Raw genomic sequence first — 16,414 nt, forward strand, 5'->3', positions numbered from 1 at the left:
CTCTACTCGTTAAATTGTACTTTGAAAGTTATCACTGTTATGTATACATGTTAAAGTTCACAATAAAAAATGCATTAAAAATGACCAACATTTTCCTTTAGTATTATGTACCTGTTCAAACTATTCTGAAAAATTGAAAAAAATCAAAATCACCCATAATCCTTCTAGCCAGAAATAAACAGTTCATCACTTGATGTATTTACTTTGAATTTTTTATGCATATGAATAGATGCATATTCTGCACAAGTGGGACCATACTACACACAAACAGTTTCCTCCTTGTTTTCACTTAACATTGTACCTGATAACTTTTTACATGCTATCTCTGTTAAAGGACAGAGCAGAAGTAAAGCTCCTCTCTTGTGTAAATTAGCCTGGAAATAAATGTTAAAATACTTTGCTATTAACTATTTCTCTGTCTTTGATATACCTTCCCCAGAAGTGGTAAGAAAGACAGGAAATATTTTTAAAAAATAATAATAGTACCAACATTAACACTTGTGTGTGTGTGCAGTATAAGTACGTGCATACATGTACAAACTCAATCTTCCTAACCAACCTACTGGGTACTATTAGGCCCATTTTATAGATGAGAGATTGAGGCATAAAGAAGCTTGGTGACTTGCTCAAGGTCACATACCTACAAACTCAATAAATTATATTCAAAATGTCAAATATGCAATAAAAACAATCTTTGCCAAAGGATTTTTTTAAAAAAGGAAAGAGGGCACTGCAAGTTCTTAAGAGTCTTCATAGAAAAGCTGGGATTTGAACTGGGGGTTAAAATAATAAAAGAATATGAAGATAAATGAAATAAATTTTTAAAAGGTGACTAAATAAGTTGTGAGCCAAGGAAAAAGAATAAAAAACATTTAGTAAATTTGAAGCCTGGGTGAGTGAGATAATACCAAAGAAAAATGGAAAGGCACCTAGATTCGGATGAAAAAAAGGTAAGTTCTGCCAATATACTGATTTTGAGGTAACAGTGAGGAATCCAAGTAGTTTGAAAGAAAGGTGTAGAAACACAAATGTGTGTGCTGGCCATGAAGATCCAATAGTGGTAGGGAAGGGAAGTAAGATTTCTGAAGAGCAAACACAGAACAAGAAAAAGCCTAAAATGAAGTTTTGGGAACAAGATTACACAGAAACAGGATAAAGTAGATAAAAGGTAGGTAAGAGACAAAAAAGGAAATGGAAACAATGACCTAATGATATATTCTAACACACTGTGCCAGTTTGAACGTATTATGTCCCCCCAAATGCCATTATCTTTGATGTAATCTTGCGTGGGCAGACCTATCAGTGTTAATTAGATTGTAATTCTTTGAATGTTTCCATGGAGATGTGCCCCACCTAACTGTGGGTGATGACTCTGATTGGATAATTTCCATGGAGGTGTTGGCCCACCCATTCAGGGTGGGTCTGAATTAAATTACTGGAGCACTATATAAGATCAGACAGAAGGACCGAGCTGCTACAGCCAAGACGGATACTTTGAAGAAAGCACAGGAGCTGCAGATGAGAGACAGTTTGAAGATGGCCATTGAAAGCAGACTCTTGCTCTGGAGAAGCTAAGAGAGGACAAATACCCCAAACGCAACTAAGAGTGACATTTTAGAGGAACTGCAGCCTAGAGAGGAACGTCCTGGAAGAAAGCCATTTTGAAACCAGAACTTTGGAGCAAATGCCAGCCACGTGCCTTCCCAGCTAACAGAGGTTTTCCAGACACCACTGCCATCCTCCAGTGAAGGCACCCGATTGCTGATGCATTATGTTGGATACTTTATGGCCTTAAGACTGTAACTGTGTAACCAAATAAACCCCCTTTATAAAAGCCAGTCCATTTCTGGTGTTTTGCATTCTGGCAGCAGTAGCAAACTAGAACATACATTATATCTAAACTTTTAAAAATCTACAGCAAAAACTCTAACTCCCCATCAAGATGGTGAAGTGAGAAGCTGCAGGGCTCCATCTCTCCAAAGAAGTTTTGAACAACCAGCAACAACTGGCAGAAACATCCTTCTCAGAGAACCAGAAAATAATTAAAGGACTGCAGTAACAGAAATACCAGGAAACAAGCACACTCAGAAAGTAGAGTATGGTTTGCCAGGGGTGGCAAAGGGGGGATAGGGAGTTAATGCAAAATGGGCGTAAGTTTCTGCTTGGGGAGAAGGGGAAGTTTTAATAATGGAAGGTGGTAAGGGCACCACAACATAGTAAATGTGAGTAATCCCACTGAGCGGACTGCTTGGGAGTGGTTGAGATGGGAAACCTATACCTATGTTGTATAAATGTTCCCACAACTTAAAAAAAAAGAGGAACTAAAGTTATGACGACAATTGAATGCAATACATGATCCTGGATGAGATCTAGCAAGGAAGGAAAATAAGGTTCAAACAGACATTATTAAGACAAATGAAAAAACTGGAATATAGACTGTAACTTCTTGAACTTGACAATTGCACTTATGGTGGTTACATAAATGAGTACTTTTGTTCTTAGGAAATGTACAAGACAGTTTAAAGTGTTCAAGGATCATGATGTATACCACTACACTCAAGTGTTCAAAAAATGGATTGATGAAAACACAGATAAATGTATGATGCAGCAAATGTGGCAAAAATGTTAAAATCAGTGGAGCTTGGTAGCTGGGGTGGTGGGGGTGGCTGGGTAGGGTATGTTAGAATTCTCCATATGGGGTTTGTATTATTTTTGCAATTGTGTCTTGCTAATTTTAAAGTATTTCAAGAATAAAAGGTTAAAAAAAACACTCAACATTTGTAGTTAAGAGAGGATCTTGCATTATAATGATACATTCTCCTTTACCTGCTGGACTCAAAACACTAAAGCATTCAGCTCCAGTCACTAGAGTTGGCTGAGGCTGGCTTTCTCTGGGCCTCAGTTTCCCATTTAAGATGAAGGGATTCCACCAAAGTGTTCCTATGTGAGAGAAGTCCTAAAACCCAGAGGCAACAGCCTCTTTCAGAACAACCAGATGCAGCCCCCTTCCCCATAATGTCAACACCCCTTTTCAACAGAAACAAGTTAGGGTGGTCACTGCCTAGACACCCCCAAAGATTGAGAAACTGATTAAACAAGAGGACGGGGTAGCAACAGACAAGATAGGATTTAACAAAGGATTACGTATACTGAATCTTTATATACATATATTTTAGATGCTAGGGTATTAAAATAGCTAGAAGGAAAAAACAAATGATGGATCTGTATATATCTTACATTTCACAACAAGGAAATAACTGAAACTGTGGAACTGTTACCCATAACATTCTTTTAAATTACCTATATAACTACTTGTTACATCCTACTTTGAATATTATCACCTTTCTGTATACATGTTATATTTCACAATAAGGAAATAACTGAAACTGCGGAACTGTAACCCATAACATTCTTTGAAATTTGCTCTCTAATTACTTGTTAAATCCTACTTTGAAAGTTGTCATTGTTATGTATGTATGTTAAATTTCATAATAAAAAAATGTATTTCAAAAAGATTACAAAAAAGATGAAGGGATTCCTGAAATTAAATGCAGCCCAATGAGTGGGGCTCCTGGGCTACATGCTGCTCACTGATGAACTAGACTCAGTTTACTGACTTTGGGGCTGGGGTACAAGAGGGATAAAGCTGAAGGAAATTAGTTAGCTGCTTGAGTCAGTCTGAAGACTGGGAAATCATTTTAAGATAGGGTAACGGCTACAGATTCTCCAGATGTTATCATCTTCTGCTACTTGCTCAGAGAGGTGTTCAGGTTGGGGCTATATTGATTGACACAAGCATTTATTACAGACCTATGCCAAACCACTGCTGTGATTGTTTTTTTCATTGCTTTTTATGTTTTACACATCAATTTGTTAAAGGCTATTCAATGCATTTATTTTTTGGTGTTAACAACCCCTAAGTTTTCAACGTATTTTCAGTAGAATTAAGAATAATATTTCAAACCAAGTGTGTAGTTAGCTTTGCAAATAGCACACTTGCATTTTACTGTGCACAATAAGCAGCACTACCCAGGAATGATAAATATCTGGCATGTGGGGGGGTACCCCCAAATCCAGGTCCCACACTGGTTCACCGAGCAATCACGGCCCTGGGCCACAGGGCTACACCTGGAGAACTTTGCAGTACAGTGCTCCAAGCAGCACTTAAATATAAAATCTCGCTACTGCAAAGACAGGATACCCATGTTCCCTGGTCACCACCAAGGCTTATTTTATGTATGCTGTTTCAGTTTTCATCTTTTTCATTTCTTAAGTTTATCATCACTGTGTTTTCTATTTCAGACTGTGTGCTAATGACCTCAGGGATACATAAATAAGCCCTAAACCTCACGGTATTATTTCAGCTAATTATAGCTTTGGGAATGCAGAGCCACTGAAAATCACACTTAGAAAACAATCTGCCACCTCTTTATTAGAGTCCAAAATAGAATAGGTCCAATTATGTTCCTCAAAACATTACTACATATAATAAAAGCCTGACTGATCATGGGGGACTAATGTGGATATCAGCCATACACCTATGCTTTATAAAGTAAAGGTACTTTACAAAGTTCATAAAGAGGTAAAAAACTTAAGGCCATGGTGACTAGAGAAAAAGAATAAAATAATATTTAAAATTTTGCATGTTAATTTTAGACTTGTTAATATAGCAAAACCATGGCTATTTTCTCCATACCAAAAAGGGTTCTAAACTGCTGGCTTTTTGTATTCTTCTGGCCCTTTGTAGCTCTCATTTACATACATTCAGCTGAGAAGAAAAAAGGTAGAGAGCACTGTGAGCAACATACAAGTGTTTAAGTATATAGACTCTTTGCAGTTCAAAGGCCTTTTGATTTACTCACTGGTTTTGGCCCTATTTTAAGTAAGTGAGGATGTTGAGACGTTGCATTTCAATCACGGCAATATTTCACATTAAACCTTCACTATTCATGGTTCTACCACCTATTTGAACCTGAAACTAATCCCACAATTCGCAGTAATTACTCATTTCTATTTTCTGCTCTTTTTCCTAAGCTAGGCTGCCACTCTTAACTACTTTTATTGACCACTTTTATTTTAACCACTTATTTAATCACTTATTTATTTAGTTTATAGATGTATATTTTAACCACCTAAACCTTAGTTTCCTCACATTATACAGTCTTTGGCCAACAGCCCTAGCCTAATGGAAATCAAGATACTGTCTTCCTTAGAATACAAGTAAAAAAAAAAAAAAAAGAAAGAAAGAAAGAAAGAAAAAAACTAAGAAAGGAATTAAAAAGAATAAGAACCATTCTACATGTATTAAAAATATGAAGATGAAGATAGTGACGATATCCTCAGGGAACCTACAAATTAAAAGGAAAAATAAGATACTGTACAAATCAAAATGAAAGCATAACCAAATCACTGTGAGGAATGGCAGAAAAACAGAAGAGGAGGAGATTAATTTCGGCTATGGAGATCAAGAAAGGAACTACAGAGGAAGAGCCATCAGATAAAGGCCTTTTTACCCCCATGAAACACACACATATACATGATAGTGGGTCTTATTCTGAATTACAATTAGAAAAAAAAAAAAGATAAACAAAAAGAAAATGAAAAACACCTGTAATACTACACTCAAGAAACAATCATTGAAAAAGAAAATCACTAACATTTTGGTGAATGTACTTGTTTTCATGGAATTATACTGTAGCTACGGCTGTAGAATATACTTTTTTTCTACCTAAAGGGCTGGAATTTAAAGTGCTGAAATGTCATTCTACTGCTGGACATTTCAATTGTTTCAAATATTTCATGTTTATTTTATTTTAATTATTTATTTTATTTTATTTTATTTTATTTTATTTATTTTATTTTATTTTAAAATAAATTCAGTTATAGGAACAGTTGCAAAAACAATACTAACCCCATACAAAGAATTCCATCCTACCCTCACCCCCCCTTCCCCGATACCTCAATCCACCAACCTTAACATGCTGTCACATCGCTATTTCTTTCCCTCCCTCCCTCCCTCCCTATCAACCATCATCTATTGCTCTGTCTTCTGAACATATGAGAGCTAGCTGCACACATCCTTGAACATACAGTATAATTCACGTATACACTTCCCATGAACAAGAACATTCTTTTATGCAATCCCATTAAGCGCAGCTAAGAAGTACAAGAGGTTCAACAATGATATAAAGCTTACATTCTATATTTCCTTTACCTTATGTCTCAACTGTGTCCCTTTGAGCCACCTGTCCTCTATCCTCCAATTCCATCCAAGTTCATTCTTGGCATTCAATCATCTATTTAGACTTTTTTTTTTTTTTTTTTTCAGTTGTGGGAACATATAAACAGCCTAAAGCTTCCCATTCCACCCCCTCCCTAGCCTTCCATTAGTGGGATTAATCACTTTTAGAATGTTATAATGCTCTTTCCCACCATCCATTACTAGAAATTTCCCTTCACCTCAAACAGCAACTCCACCCTCATTTCTTAACTCCCCATTGCTCCTTCCCCCATTTCTCTTAACCCAAACTCTACATTTCATCTCTGTGGTTATGTTCTCTGATAGTTTCTTTGTGTTTGCTGTGGGGGTTAAAATTAACCTCTTAAATCCATATCAATCTTGTTTTTCTTTGATACCACCTCCACTTCAATAGGACACATAAACTATGTTCCTATACTCCTCCATTCCCCTACCTTTATATAGTTGTCTAAAATTATATATTTTACATTGAGTTCAAAACCACTGATTTGTCATTAGGGTTTGTGTAATTTATATCATGTAGGAAGTAAATAGTGGAGTTACAGTTCAAAAATTATTGACTTCTATTTGTATTCCATTGTGGTTGGAGAATGTGCTTTGAATATATTCATTTTTTTTTTTAATTTCTTGAGGCTTGTTTTATGTCCCAGCTTATGGTCCCTTCTGGAGAAAGATCCGTGATCACTAGACAAAAATGAGTGCCCTGGTGCTTTGGGATGTAAGGTACTATACATTTCTGTTAAAATTCTCTATATCTCTTTCTTCTTTCTATTGTTTCTCTATTGGTAGGGTTCCCTTTAGAATCTGAAGTAGGGGAGGTCTTTTATTGGCAAAGTCTCTCAGGATTTGTTTGTCTGTGAAAAATTTAAGCTCTCCCTCAAATCTGAAGGAGAGTTTTGCAGGATAAAGTATTCTTGGTTGGAAATTTTTCTCTCTCAGAATTTTAAATATGTCATGCCACTGCCTTCTTGCCTCCATAGTGGCTGCTGAGTAGTCACTACTTAGTCTTATGTTGTTTCCTTTGTATGTGGTGAATTGCTTTTCTCTTGCTGCTTTCAGAACTTGCTCCTTCTCTTCAGTATTTGACAGTCTGATCAGAATATGTCTCGGAGTGGGTTTATTTGGATTTATTCTATTTGGAGTTCGCTGGGCATTTATGCTTTGTGTATTTATATTGTGTAGAAGGTTTGGGAAGTTTTCCCCAACAATTTCTTTGAATACTCTTTCTAGACCTTTACCCTTCTCTTCCCCTTCTGTGACACCAGTGAGTCTTAAGTTTGGACGTTTTATTTTATCTACCGTATCCCTGAGATCCATTTCGATTTTTTTCTCCATTCTTTCTTTTGTTCTTTCATTTTCTGTTCTGTGGACTTCTAGGACACGAAGATGTTGTTCAGCTTCCTCAAGTCTTGTATTGTGAATATCCAGAGTCTTTTTAATTTGGCCAACAGTTTCTTTTATTTCCTTAAGATCTTCTATTTTTTTTATTTACTCTTGCAATGTCTTCTTTATGCTCTTCTAGGGTCTTCTTTATGTAGCTTATATCCTGGGCCATGGTCTTCTTGATGTCCTTTAAATTCTTTGCCATGTTTTCGTTCCTTGATTGTATTTCTTTGATTAATTCTACGAGGAACTTTGTTTCTTCTGATAACTTGATTTACGTGTTTGGAGTTGGATTCTCCATATCATCTGGTTTTATCATATGCATTGAGATTTTCTGTTGTTTTTGGCCTCTTGGCATTTGCTCTGCTCGACAGGGTTCTTTTAATTTGTAAAAAAAAAACCTATCTAATTTTTCAGAAACACTGTTTGGTGACATACACTTTCTCTAACTAACCAGCAGATGGCATCTGTGAGTCACCTATACCTCTCAAGTCAGTTCTCCACCTTGTCCCCGCAATGAGTGGGGAAATGATTCTTGTGGGGTCCAGCCGGAGAACTCAGCCTGGGTGTGTTGCTGGAGGTGTCCGCCCTGAATGCGGGGTGCTTGTACGGGTGGTCAGGGAGGAAGGACAGCCTCAATATTCAAATCCCCCCGGTTCCCGGAGATTCAAGGCCGCCGCAAGAGTCCAAGCCTTTATTTCATTTCAGCCCCAGCCCCTCTCTCTCGCTGTCTCACAAACCACCGGACTTGGTGTAGTGTCTCTGGGATCTCCGAGCGGGTCTCCCCACCCAAGTGCGCTCCTCCAGGACCTCTGCTGAGGGAATGCCGTGCTACATCACCAGTGCACGCCGTCCCTCAAGGGAAGCCCCAGGCTGCCGGGCCGAGCTGGCTCACTTTCAGCCTTATGCAAAAATGGCTGAATGGGGCGTCTCCACACCCCCCTCCTCACACAGTTCCTCCTTCCCAGCTCCGGGACAACTGGCGGGGCTCTGGGCTGTGGGCACGGCCCCAAGCAGGAGTTTATCCAGCCCTCCCGTGAGCGAGCTGCTAGCCGTGGGGATTCTTCCAGCTTCTGACTCTCCACTCCGTTCCCCTGGCCCCCGGGATATCTGCAGTGGGCTATCTTCCAGGCCTGACACCAAGAGGCCGGCCCAGCCCCCTCTTGCTGTGTTTTACTGCATGTTTCCCACGATCACACCTGCATCTGCTCCTGGGTTTCCCCCCCGCTTTTTTTTTTATTAAAAGAGCCCGTTGGTCTCCAGATGCCAAACCCTGGCTTCCCCGGATTGCCACGCGGCTGAGGGACTTCCAGCCAGCTTACTCACTCGTTTCAGAATGCAGACTCCCAGTTTCACCAAGTATACAGCCCCTGGGAACTAGCAGATCTCGTCCAGCTGGCACATCGCTGTAACCGGTATTCTGGGTCACTCTTTGGTCCTTATCTAGCATTTTCCATGGAGGTGTTCCTTAGCCCTGTCTCACCTAGCCACCATCTTGGTTTCTTCCCCCTCATGTACACTCTTATAAACAAATGTTTGCAGATTTTTTTTCCCTTAGGATAAATTCCTAAAAATGGAAATGATGGGTCACAAGGATATAAAATGTTTAGACCTTTGGAGAGGCTAGGCCTCCCTATAACTGTGCCTAAGACCCTCCTCCCGAATGCCTCTTTGTTGCTCAGATGTGGCCCTCTCTCTCTGGCTAAGCCAACTTGAAAGGTGAAATCACTGCCCTCCCCCCTACGTGGGATCAGACACCCAGGGGAGTGAATCTCCCTGGCAACGTGGAATATGACTACCAAGGAGGAATCTAGATCCAGCATCATGGGATGGAGAACATCTTCTTGACCAAAAGGGGGATGTGAAAGGAAATGAAATAAGCTTCAGTGGCAGAGAGATTCCAAAAGGAGCTGAGAGGTCACTCTGGTGGGCACTCTTACGCACAATATAGACAACCCTTTTTAGGTTCTGAAGAATTGGAATAGCTAGCAGTAAATACCTGAAACTATCAAACTACAACCCAGAACCCATGAATCTTGCAGACAATTGTACAAAAATGTAGCTTATGATGGGTGACAGTGTGATTGGGAAAGCCATATGGACCACACTCCCCTTTGTCTACTTTATGGATGGATGAGTAGAAAAATGGGGGAAACAAACAAACAAACAAACAGGCACCCAGTGTTCTTTTTTACTTTAACTGCTCTTTTTCACTTCAATTTTTATTCCTGTTATTTTTGTGGGTGTGGTAATGAAGGTGTCAGGGATTGATTTTGGTGATGAATGCACAACTATGTGGTGGTACTGTGAACAACTGAATGTACGCTTTGTTTTCTATGACTGCATGGTATGTGAATTTATCTCAATAAAATGAATTTTAAAAAAAAGTTTAGATGTTTGAATATACATTGCTAAATTAAGTTTAAAAAAAAATTGAAAAATCAGAGATTGAGAGAAGCTGGAGATATCTCAGATAAAAAGAAATGTAGGGTAAATTTTGGGAATGATGAGCAGTAACAATATGGATAAGTTGGATGCCAGGATCTGCAAAAGTCAGGACCACATAGAGGAGACTTGAGTATTATGCTCCTTATTAAAATTTTATCGTGCAGCTAGTAGGAAACCACTGAAAATCAAATGATATATATCCTTTCAGGAAAACTGCCATAAAGGCATACAGCTCTTATTTTCATGTAAGCTAAAAACTATATGAAAAGCTCAATTTTTCATAGTATCAATGTATACCAAAAATATTCTACCCCAGGGTCAACAATCTTTTTCTGTAAAAGGCCGGACAGTTCTTATTTCAGGCTTAGTGAGCCATAGTTTCTGCTGCAACTACTCAACCCAGAGACTGTAATGTGAAAGCAGCCATAGATAGTGCGTCAAATGTGGCTGTGTTCCCACAAAACTTTATTTATGACACTGAGATTTGCATTTCATATTCTTTTCACATTTCACAGATATTCTTCTTTAAAAAATTTTTTAGCCATTAATAAAATGTAAAAAAAAGTGGCAGCCAAAACTTATGGGAGGTGGCAAAAATAATGCTTAGAGGGAAATTTATAGCTGTAAAAACCTATATTTAAAAAGAAGATCTCAAATCAATAACCTAAACTTCCCCCTTAATAAACTAAGAAAAAAACTAAGCAAGCAGAAGGAAGGAAATAATGAAAATCAGATAGGATATAATGAAATAGAGAACAGAAAAAATCAACAAATCCAAAAGTTGATTCTTTGAAAAGATAACAAAACTGACAAATCTTCAGCTAGTCTGACCACGGGGAAAAAAGAGGAAATTCAAATTACTAACATAACTTCTATTCATACTGTACTGGAGGCTGTACCCAGGACACTCAGGCAAGAAAAAGAAATAAGGCATCCAGTTTGGAAAGGAAGAAGTAAAACTGACTCTATTCGCAGATGACATATGGAGAGAGAATACTAAAGAATCCTCGAAAAAACTATTAGTGCTAATAAATAAGTTTAGTAAAGCTACAGGATACAAGACCAATATAAAAAGATCAATTGTATTTCTATAATGAACAATGAAATTCTGAAAATAAAATTAAGATGTGTGCATATATATATGTAGATGTATTCCTAGCTCTGTTCACTGAGTGGGCCTAGAAGCAACCAAGCATTCTAGCAATGAGCACTCACAGCACTGAGATCTTGGTTTCCAATCTCCATTAAAGGGAACTAGGGCTGGTGCAGGAAAAATACATGATTGTGGAATATCTTACTGTGCCAGGACATACTCAAGGAATGACAGATGTGTCCGAAGACATAAGAGCCAGCCTGAAGGGGCTCCCAGTGGCCAAGTTAAGGACAATCTGAGCATCAAATAATTATAGACGATAACAGCAGATTGTAACCCTCAGAGTAAAGCAGGAATCAATGAATCTGTACTGATTTAAATTTTTAAAATAAATAAACAGAAAGAGAGGGGGGGAAGGAGGGAACGAGAAGGGAAAGCTCTACTATATAGTTAACTGCCAACTCCAAAATCTAAAAGGTATGAATTTTTTAAAATCTGCATTTGGCAACCATCACAATAATACCTGACTTACACAAAATCATCAATAAATTTTAAATCTGTGGGAGAAAATTTGGCAAGGAACATAATATTTTCATATCAAAGTAATTTCCCATGAAATACTCAATAACTTATTAATTTTACTGTGGTGAATACCATCTTAAACCAAGTGATAAAACTTGCCCCCACCAGTAATGGGGCAGAAATCAACAGTGTGCCTTTTGATATGAGGCACTGACATGAGCACAGAATCAGTTGTGGTTGTCCCAGCCCACAATGCATAAATCAGGAGGAAATACTAGATAAACTCAAATTGAGTAACTGCCTGTGTTCGCGATAAATGTCAAGGTTATGAAAGATAAGGAAGATTGCTCCAGACTGAAGACTAAAAAGACATAATATGTGCTAATGAACGTGTCAGGGATTGATTTAGGTGATGAATGTACAACTATGTAATGGTACTGTAAACAATCGAAAGTACAATTTGTTTTGTATGACTGCGTGGTATGTGAATATATCTCAATAAAATGATGATAAAAAAAAAAAAAAAGACATAATAAAGCCAACATGTACTCCTGGCTGGGGCCCTGGACTGATAAGGCATTACTGAGTCAAATCAGGAAAAAGCGAATGGGGTTGTTGGTTGAGATTAGTACTCAATCAGTGCTCACTGATTGATAGTTATACTGTGGTCATGTATGAGTGCCCTTGTACTCATGAAATACACACTGAAGTAGGGAGGAGTAATCAAGCCATGTCTCTGCAACTTATTTTCTAATGGTTCAAATATTTCAAAAACTGGGTAATCTGAGTCAAGGGCATTTGGGAGCTCTAAATACTGTTTTCAATTTTTGTAATCTTGAAGTAAAATAAGAATCTGAGTTCATATTAAATAATAAATGGGAAGGAAGAAACTAACATGCATAAAAGGAATGATGGAGTTAGAAAATCATATAGTAATAACTAACTTAAGGAAGAGTCAATCATCAGTGGCTGCTAAAACTATTGGGTGAAAGTTTGATGAGGAACAGGATATTTGCATAGTCTCAAAATATCTCCCACAAATCACTTTTTTTTTTAATGGACTTGGCACCCTTATCAAAAATCAACTGGCCATATATATGTGAGTTTATTTCTGGACTCTTAATCCTATTCCATTGGTCTATCTCCCACAAATTACTTACTAATTACAAAGTGAAAATAACCACAGGTAAGAGCTCTGGAAGATGCCACCTTACTCTGGTGATCCAAGCTAACATCACCAATTCTGGGACCAAAGGCACCATGTCTCCTGATGAGATCCAACAAATAGGACACATCATTGATATAACATTTCTACCAAAAATGCCAAAATTGAATCTAGTCATGAGGAAACATCAAACAAACATAAATTGAGGAACTATCTTAATTTGTTCTCTGCAGAAATAGATCTATGTCATGAAAGACAAAAAAAGGCTGAGATTAAGAGACATGACAAGAAACGTAGTATGTGAGATGGGGACAGCAGACTGCTGTAGAGGACATTATTGGGACAATGGGCAAAGTCTGATCTGTAGTATATTAAATAATAATATTAAATCAATGTTAAATTTCCTGCATTTGACAATTGTTCTGTGGGTATATGAGACCCTGCTTGTACTTAGGAGACACATGCCTTTAAGTATCTAAAAAAGTAAATAATTATGGTATCTGCAACTTATTCACAAATGGTTTGGCAAAAACATAGACTCTATTGACAGAAATGAGTAAATCTGGGTACAAGGTATTAAGGGATTTGTAATACTCTTGCTAGTCTTCTGTAAATTTGAAATTATCAGTCAAGATATCATAGTTGCTATTCCTATTTTTAATCTGATTTTGTTCACTTTCTTTGTCATTTTCACTTTTGCCTGAACTCTTCTGTCCATACGATCTAGCCAAACTGAAGCCCAAAGAGAGCCTTTCTTCACTGAAGCTTTCTTCACCTGGACTGATTCTTCCAACCTGGAATTAGGGGAAAGCTCCAGTGTGGCAATCTTCTCCCTGGCTTTCAACAGCAAGAAAGGTTTGGTATAAAATAAAGGTTCTGGTATTCTACTTTCATTCAGCAAAATAAGCCTGTCATTTTCACAGGACTGCTGACAAGTTCTGCCACCTGTTCTTTAACTCCATAAAAGATGAGATACATAGTAATGTACCTTTACTTAGCAGGCACGTGAGAACACTGAGAATCACTTCTAAGAATTAATCTAGCCCATGTCTCATTTTAAAGATTTAGTAACTTTTTGGCTACTTTATCAAAATTTTTATTTACTTTCAGTTTTCTTTCAATTCTGTAACAACATTCATATTTTACCTAGGTCTCATATGGATAGTCACTGATTTAAGTGGGAAAAAAGTCTCAATATGGAAATGTCCTGAGTAAAACATACATCATATATGTAAAGTTAACATAACAATTTCTTTGATAAGCTGCCAAATAAACCTTTGATTTGACTTCCCCGCCTTTCAACTGATTTTCTCTTTTAAGAGAATATCAAAGCTCTCATTGGGAACACTGTATGCCTCAGTTGCTACAATTTCATCAAAATCAACTAGTTCTCCTCAGCCTGCTCTGAAATTTTAACTCCCTTGGCAAACTTTCAATTGCTCTCTGCCTCTACAAACATTCCACTGGTCTCTGGTATCCAATAACCAAAGGCAACTCACGGAGGAGTGTTCAATTTTAATGTCACAGAAACAGGAGTTGAAAAATGACAAGTTCAAGATGACGGGGGCAAAGTTCTCAGGGTTTTTCAAAAAGGAAACATTGCATTTTATTAGTGGACTGTGAGAAATATTACTAGCAAACCTTTTTTTTTCAATCCTAGAGCTTTTGAATATGACAGCACTGACCACTCCAGTAAGCCCCCCCGGCCCCGGCTCCATTTCATTACTGTTACTAGGAACGGCACCTACCCTGTGTCTCCCAATCCGTGAAGAAAAATAACCTAGAAGAGAAGAGGAAAATTTAAGAATAAGGAATGCCCAAATAAATCCATGTTCCACCTTGTAGGTTTGGTTAAAATGGGTAACAAAAAGCTCCTAAAATCTTCCCCAGAATTACTGAAGACTACCTTCAGCAAGTTAATCAACCTCTACGGACCCCTTTTAAATGGCAGAAATAGTCTCTAGTAACTTTCCCTGTAGTTCCTAAGATTAATTAATTTGGGGTTTTTGCATTTAAAGAAGTCCCAGTTACACTTTTCAGTGCAAGAAATCAAATTCTAGGAAAAATAATATGCCTTTCCCAAATTAAACCTTACAGCGAAAGTCTCATACACTGTCGAATTTTTCCATCATAAAAAGGAGCTTCCGGGGGTAAAAAATAAGTTTGAGATTCGCATTCGCAGGTTTCCTAAAGAGCAGCGCCTCCGATCTCACAAAACACCAAACCTGCAAACTTCCTTGATTCAGGACAGGAGGTCAGGAAAGGAAGAGCGCGCGTTCCCCGCGGACCTGGACTTGCCCTCGCAAACGCGAGGCGGTGACAGCCTCCGAGACGGCGGGAGCCGGGACTCCCCCAGCCGCGCGACCTCCGCCCCGGGCGCCCCCCACCGCCCGCCTCCCGGGCGCCCACCAGCCGCCGTCACGCGGGAGGGCCAGGGCCGAGCCGCCACTTACCGCCGCGGTGGCCTTGCGGGCGGCGGGCACGATGGCGGGCAGCGGGGCTGACATGTTATTGCCGCACATGCACGGCTCGGCGGCCGCGGTCGGAAACGGAAGGAAGAGCGAGCCGGTCGCGGCCTCAGACCAGCAACCGACAAGCGGGAGTCCCGGCCCGCCCCCCCGGGCGCGCGCTCAGGCGCGTGCGCGCCACTACGGCGCCGCGCCTCCCCCGCAGGCCGCGCGCCCGGGCCCCGCCCCGCGCCCCCTCTGCGCGTCACAATGTCCCGACGGCGCCCTTGGTCTGGATTGGCTGCAGGGGAGGCTCCAGCTGACCTTCCACCCCAATCTCCTGACCCCCGACCCGGCCCGCGCCTGCTCGGTCGGGAGGCCCGAGGGCAGTACGCGGGATCCGGCCCCTTTGCCTACTGGGCGTGCGATCTGTAGGCTGGTGGTATCAGGTCCAGAGCCTGTCGTCTTCTGCTGTGCACACGGTGAAAAGTGTCGCCCCCCGAGCCTATCACTTCCATCCCCGCACGTTCTTCTTTTCCTGCCCCTCATTCCTAAAACCTCGGCCAGCGAGAGGCCGGCTGGCGTTTCTTATACACTACTGCCATTTGGGGTCCACTCCCCTCCTGCTGTAAACTCTAGTGGAAAGGGAAGACGTCAGAAGAACGCACAGTTTCCCAAAATGATCGACCCGACTTCCTGACTGACGGATATTAACATATTCCGGTACCTATTAAGCACGGTACCAGACCCTTTTCCCTGCGGGTTGCTCAGCGATCTAAAATGTCAAATACAGGGTAGGCTCCGGGAGCAGGGAAGGCATATAAACATACAAACACTTAAAAAGCCAAATTCCCTGACCTTCAGAGTTTACAACTGAATGGAGAAGCTTAAAGGATATGTGCAGTCTTTAGGGAGTGCTGTGTAAGAAACTGATGACAAAAGGCTAAAAAAATTTTTCACATTAATTCACACGATAACCAGATTGCCGAGTGATTGAGGTCTTATTTGTACTGTTTTAATCATTCTTCTGAATTTGAATGGTGAGAATTTTGTGGACTCTTAAAAAAATGATGCTGATTTATAGAAAATGACAATGT

The 16,414-nt window shown here is 39.6% G+C and overlaps 1 protein-coding gene across 1 annotated transcript in view; it reads right to left on the reverse strand.

The window, feature by feature from the left end:
- Positions 1–15,477, reverse strand: part of LYPLA1 (lysophospholipase 1) — a 33,714-nt gene extending 18,237 nt beyond the window's left edge. The window contains exons 1-2 of the mRNA XM_037803304.1: positions 15,324–15,477; positions 14,619–14,650 (exon numbers count right to left, since the gene is read on the reverse strand). Of these exons, the coding sequence (XP_037659232.1) occupies positions 14,619–14,650; positions 15,324–15,392 (101 nt within the window). The 5' untranslated portion in view covers positions 15,393–15,477. The remainder of the gene's footprint in view (positions 1–14,618; positions 14,651–15,323) is intronic.
- Positions 15,478–16,414: the final 937 nt, after the last annotated feature.

This window comes from Choloepus didactylus, chromosome 14 (assembly GCF_015220235.1).
Source record: "Choloepus didactylus isolate mChoDid1 chromosome 14, mChoDid1.pri, whole genome shotgun sequence".
Lineage (NCBI taxonomy): Eukaryota > Metazoa > Chordata > Mammalia > Pilosa > Megalonychidae > Choloepus > Choloepus didactylus.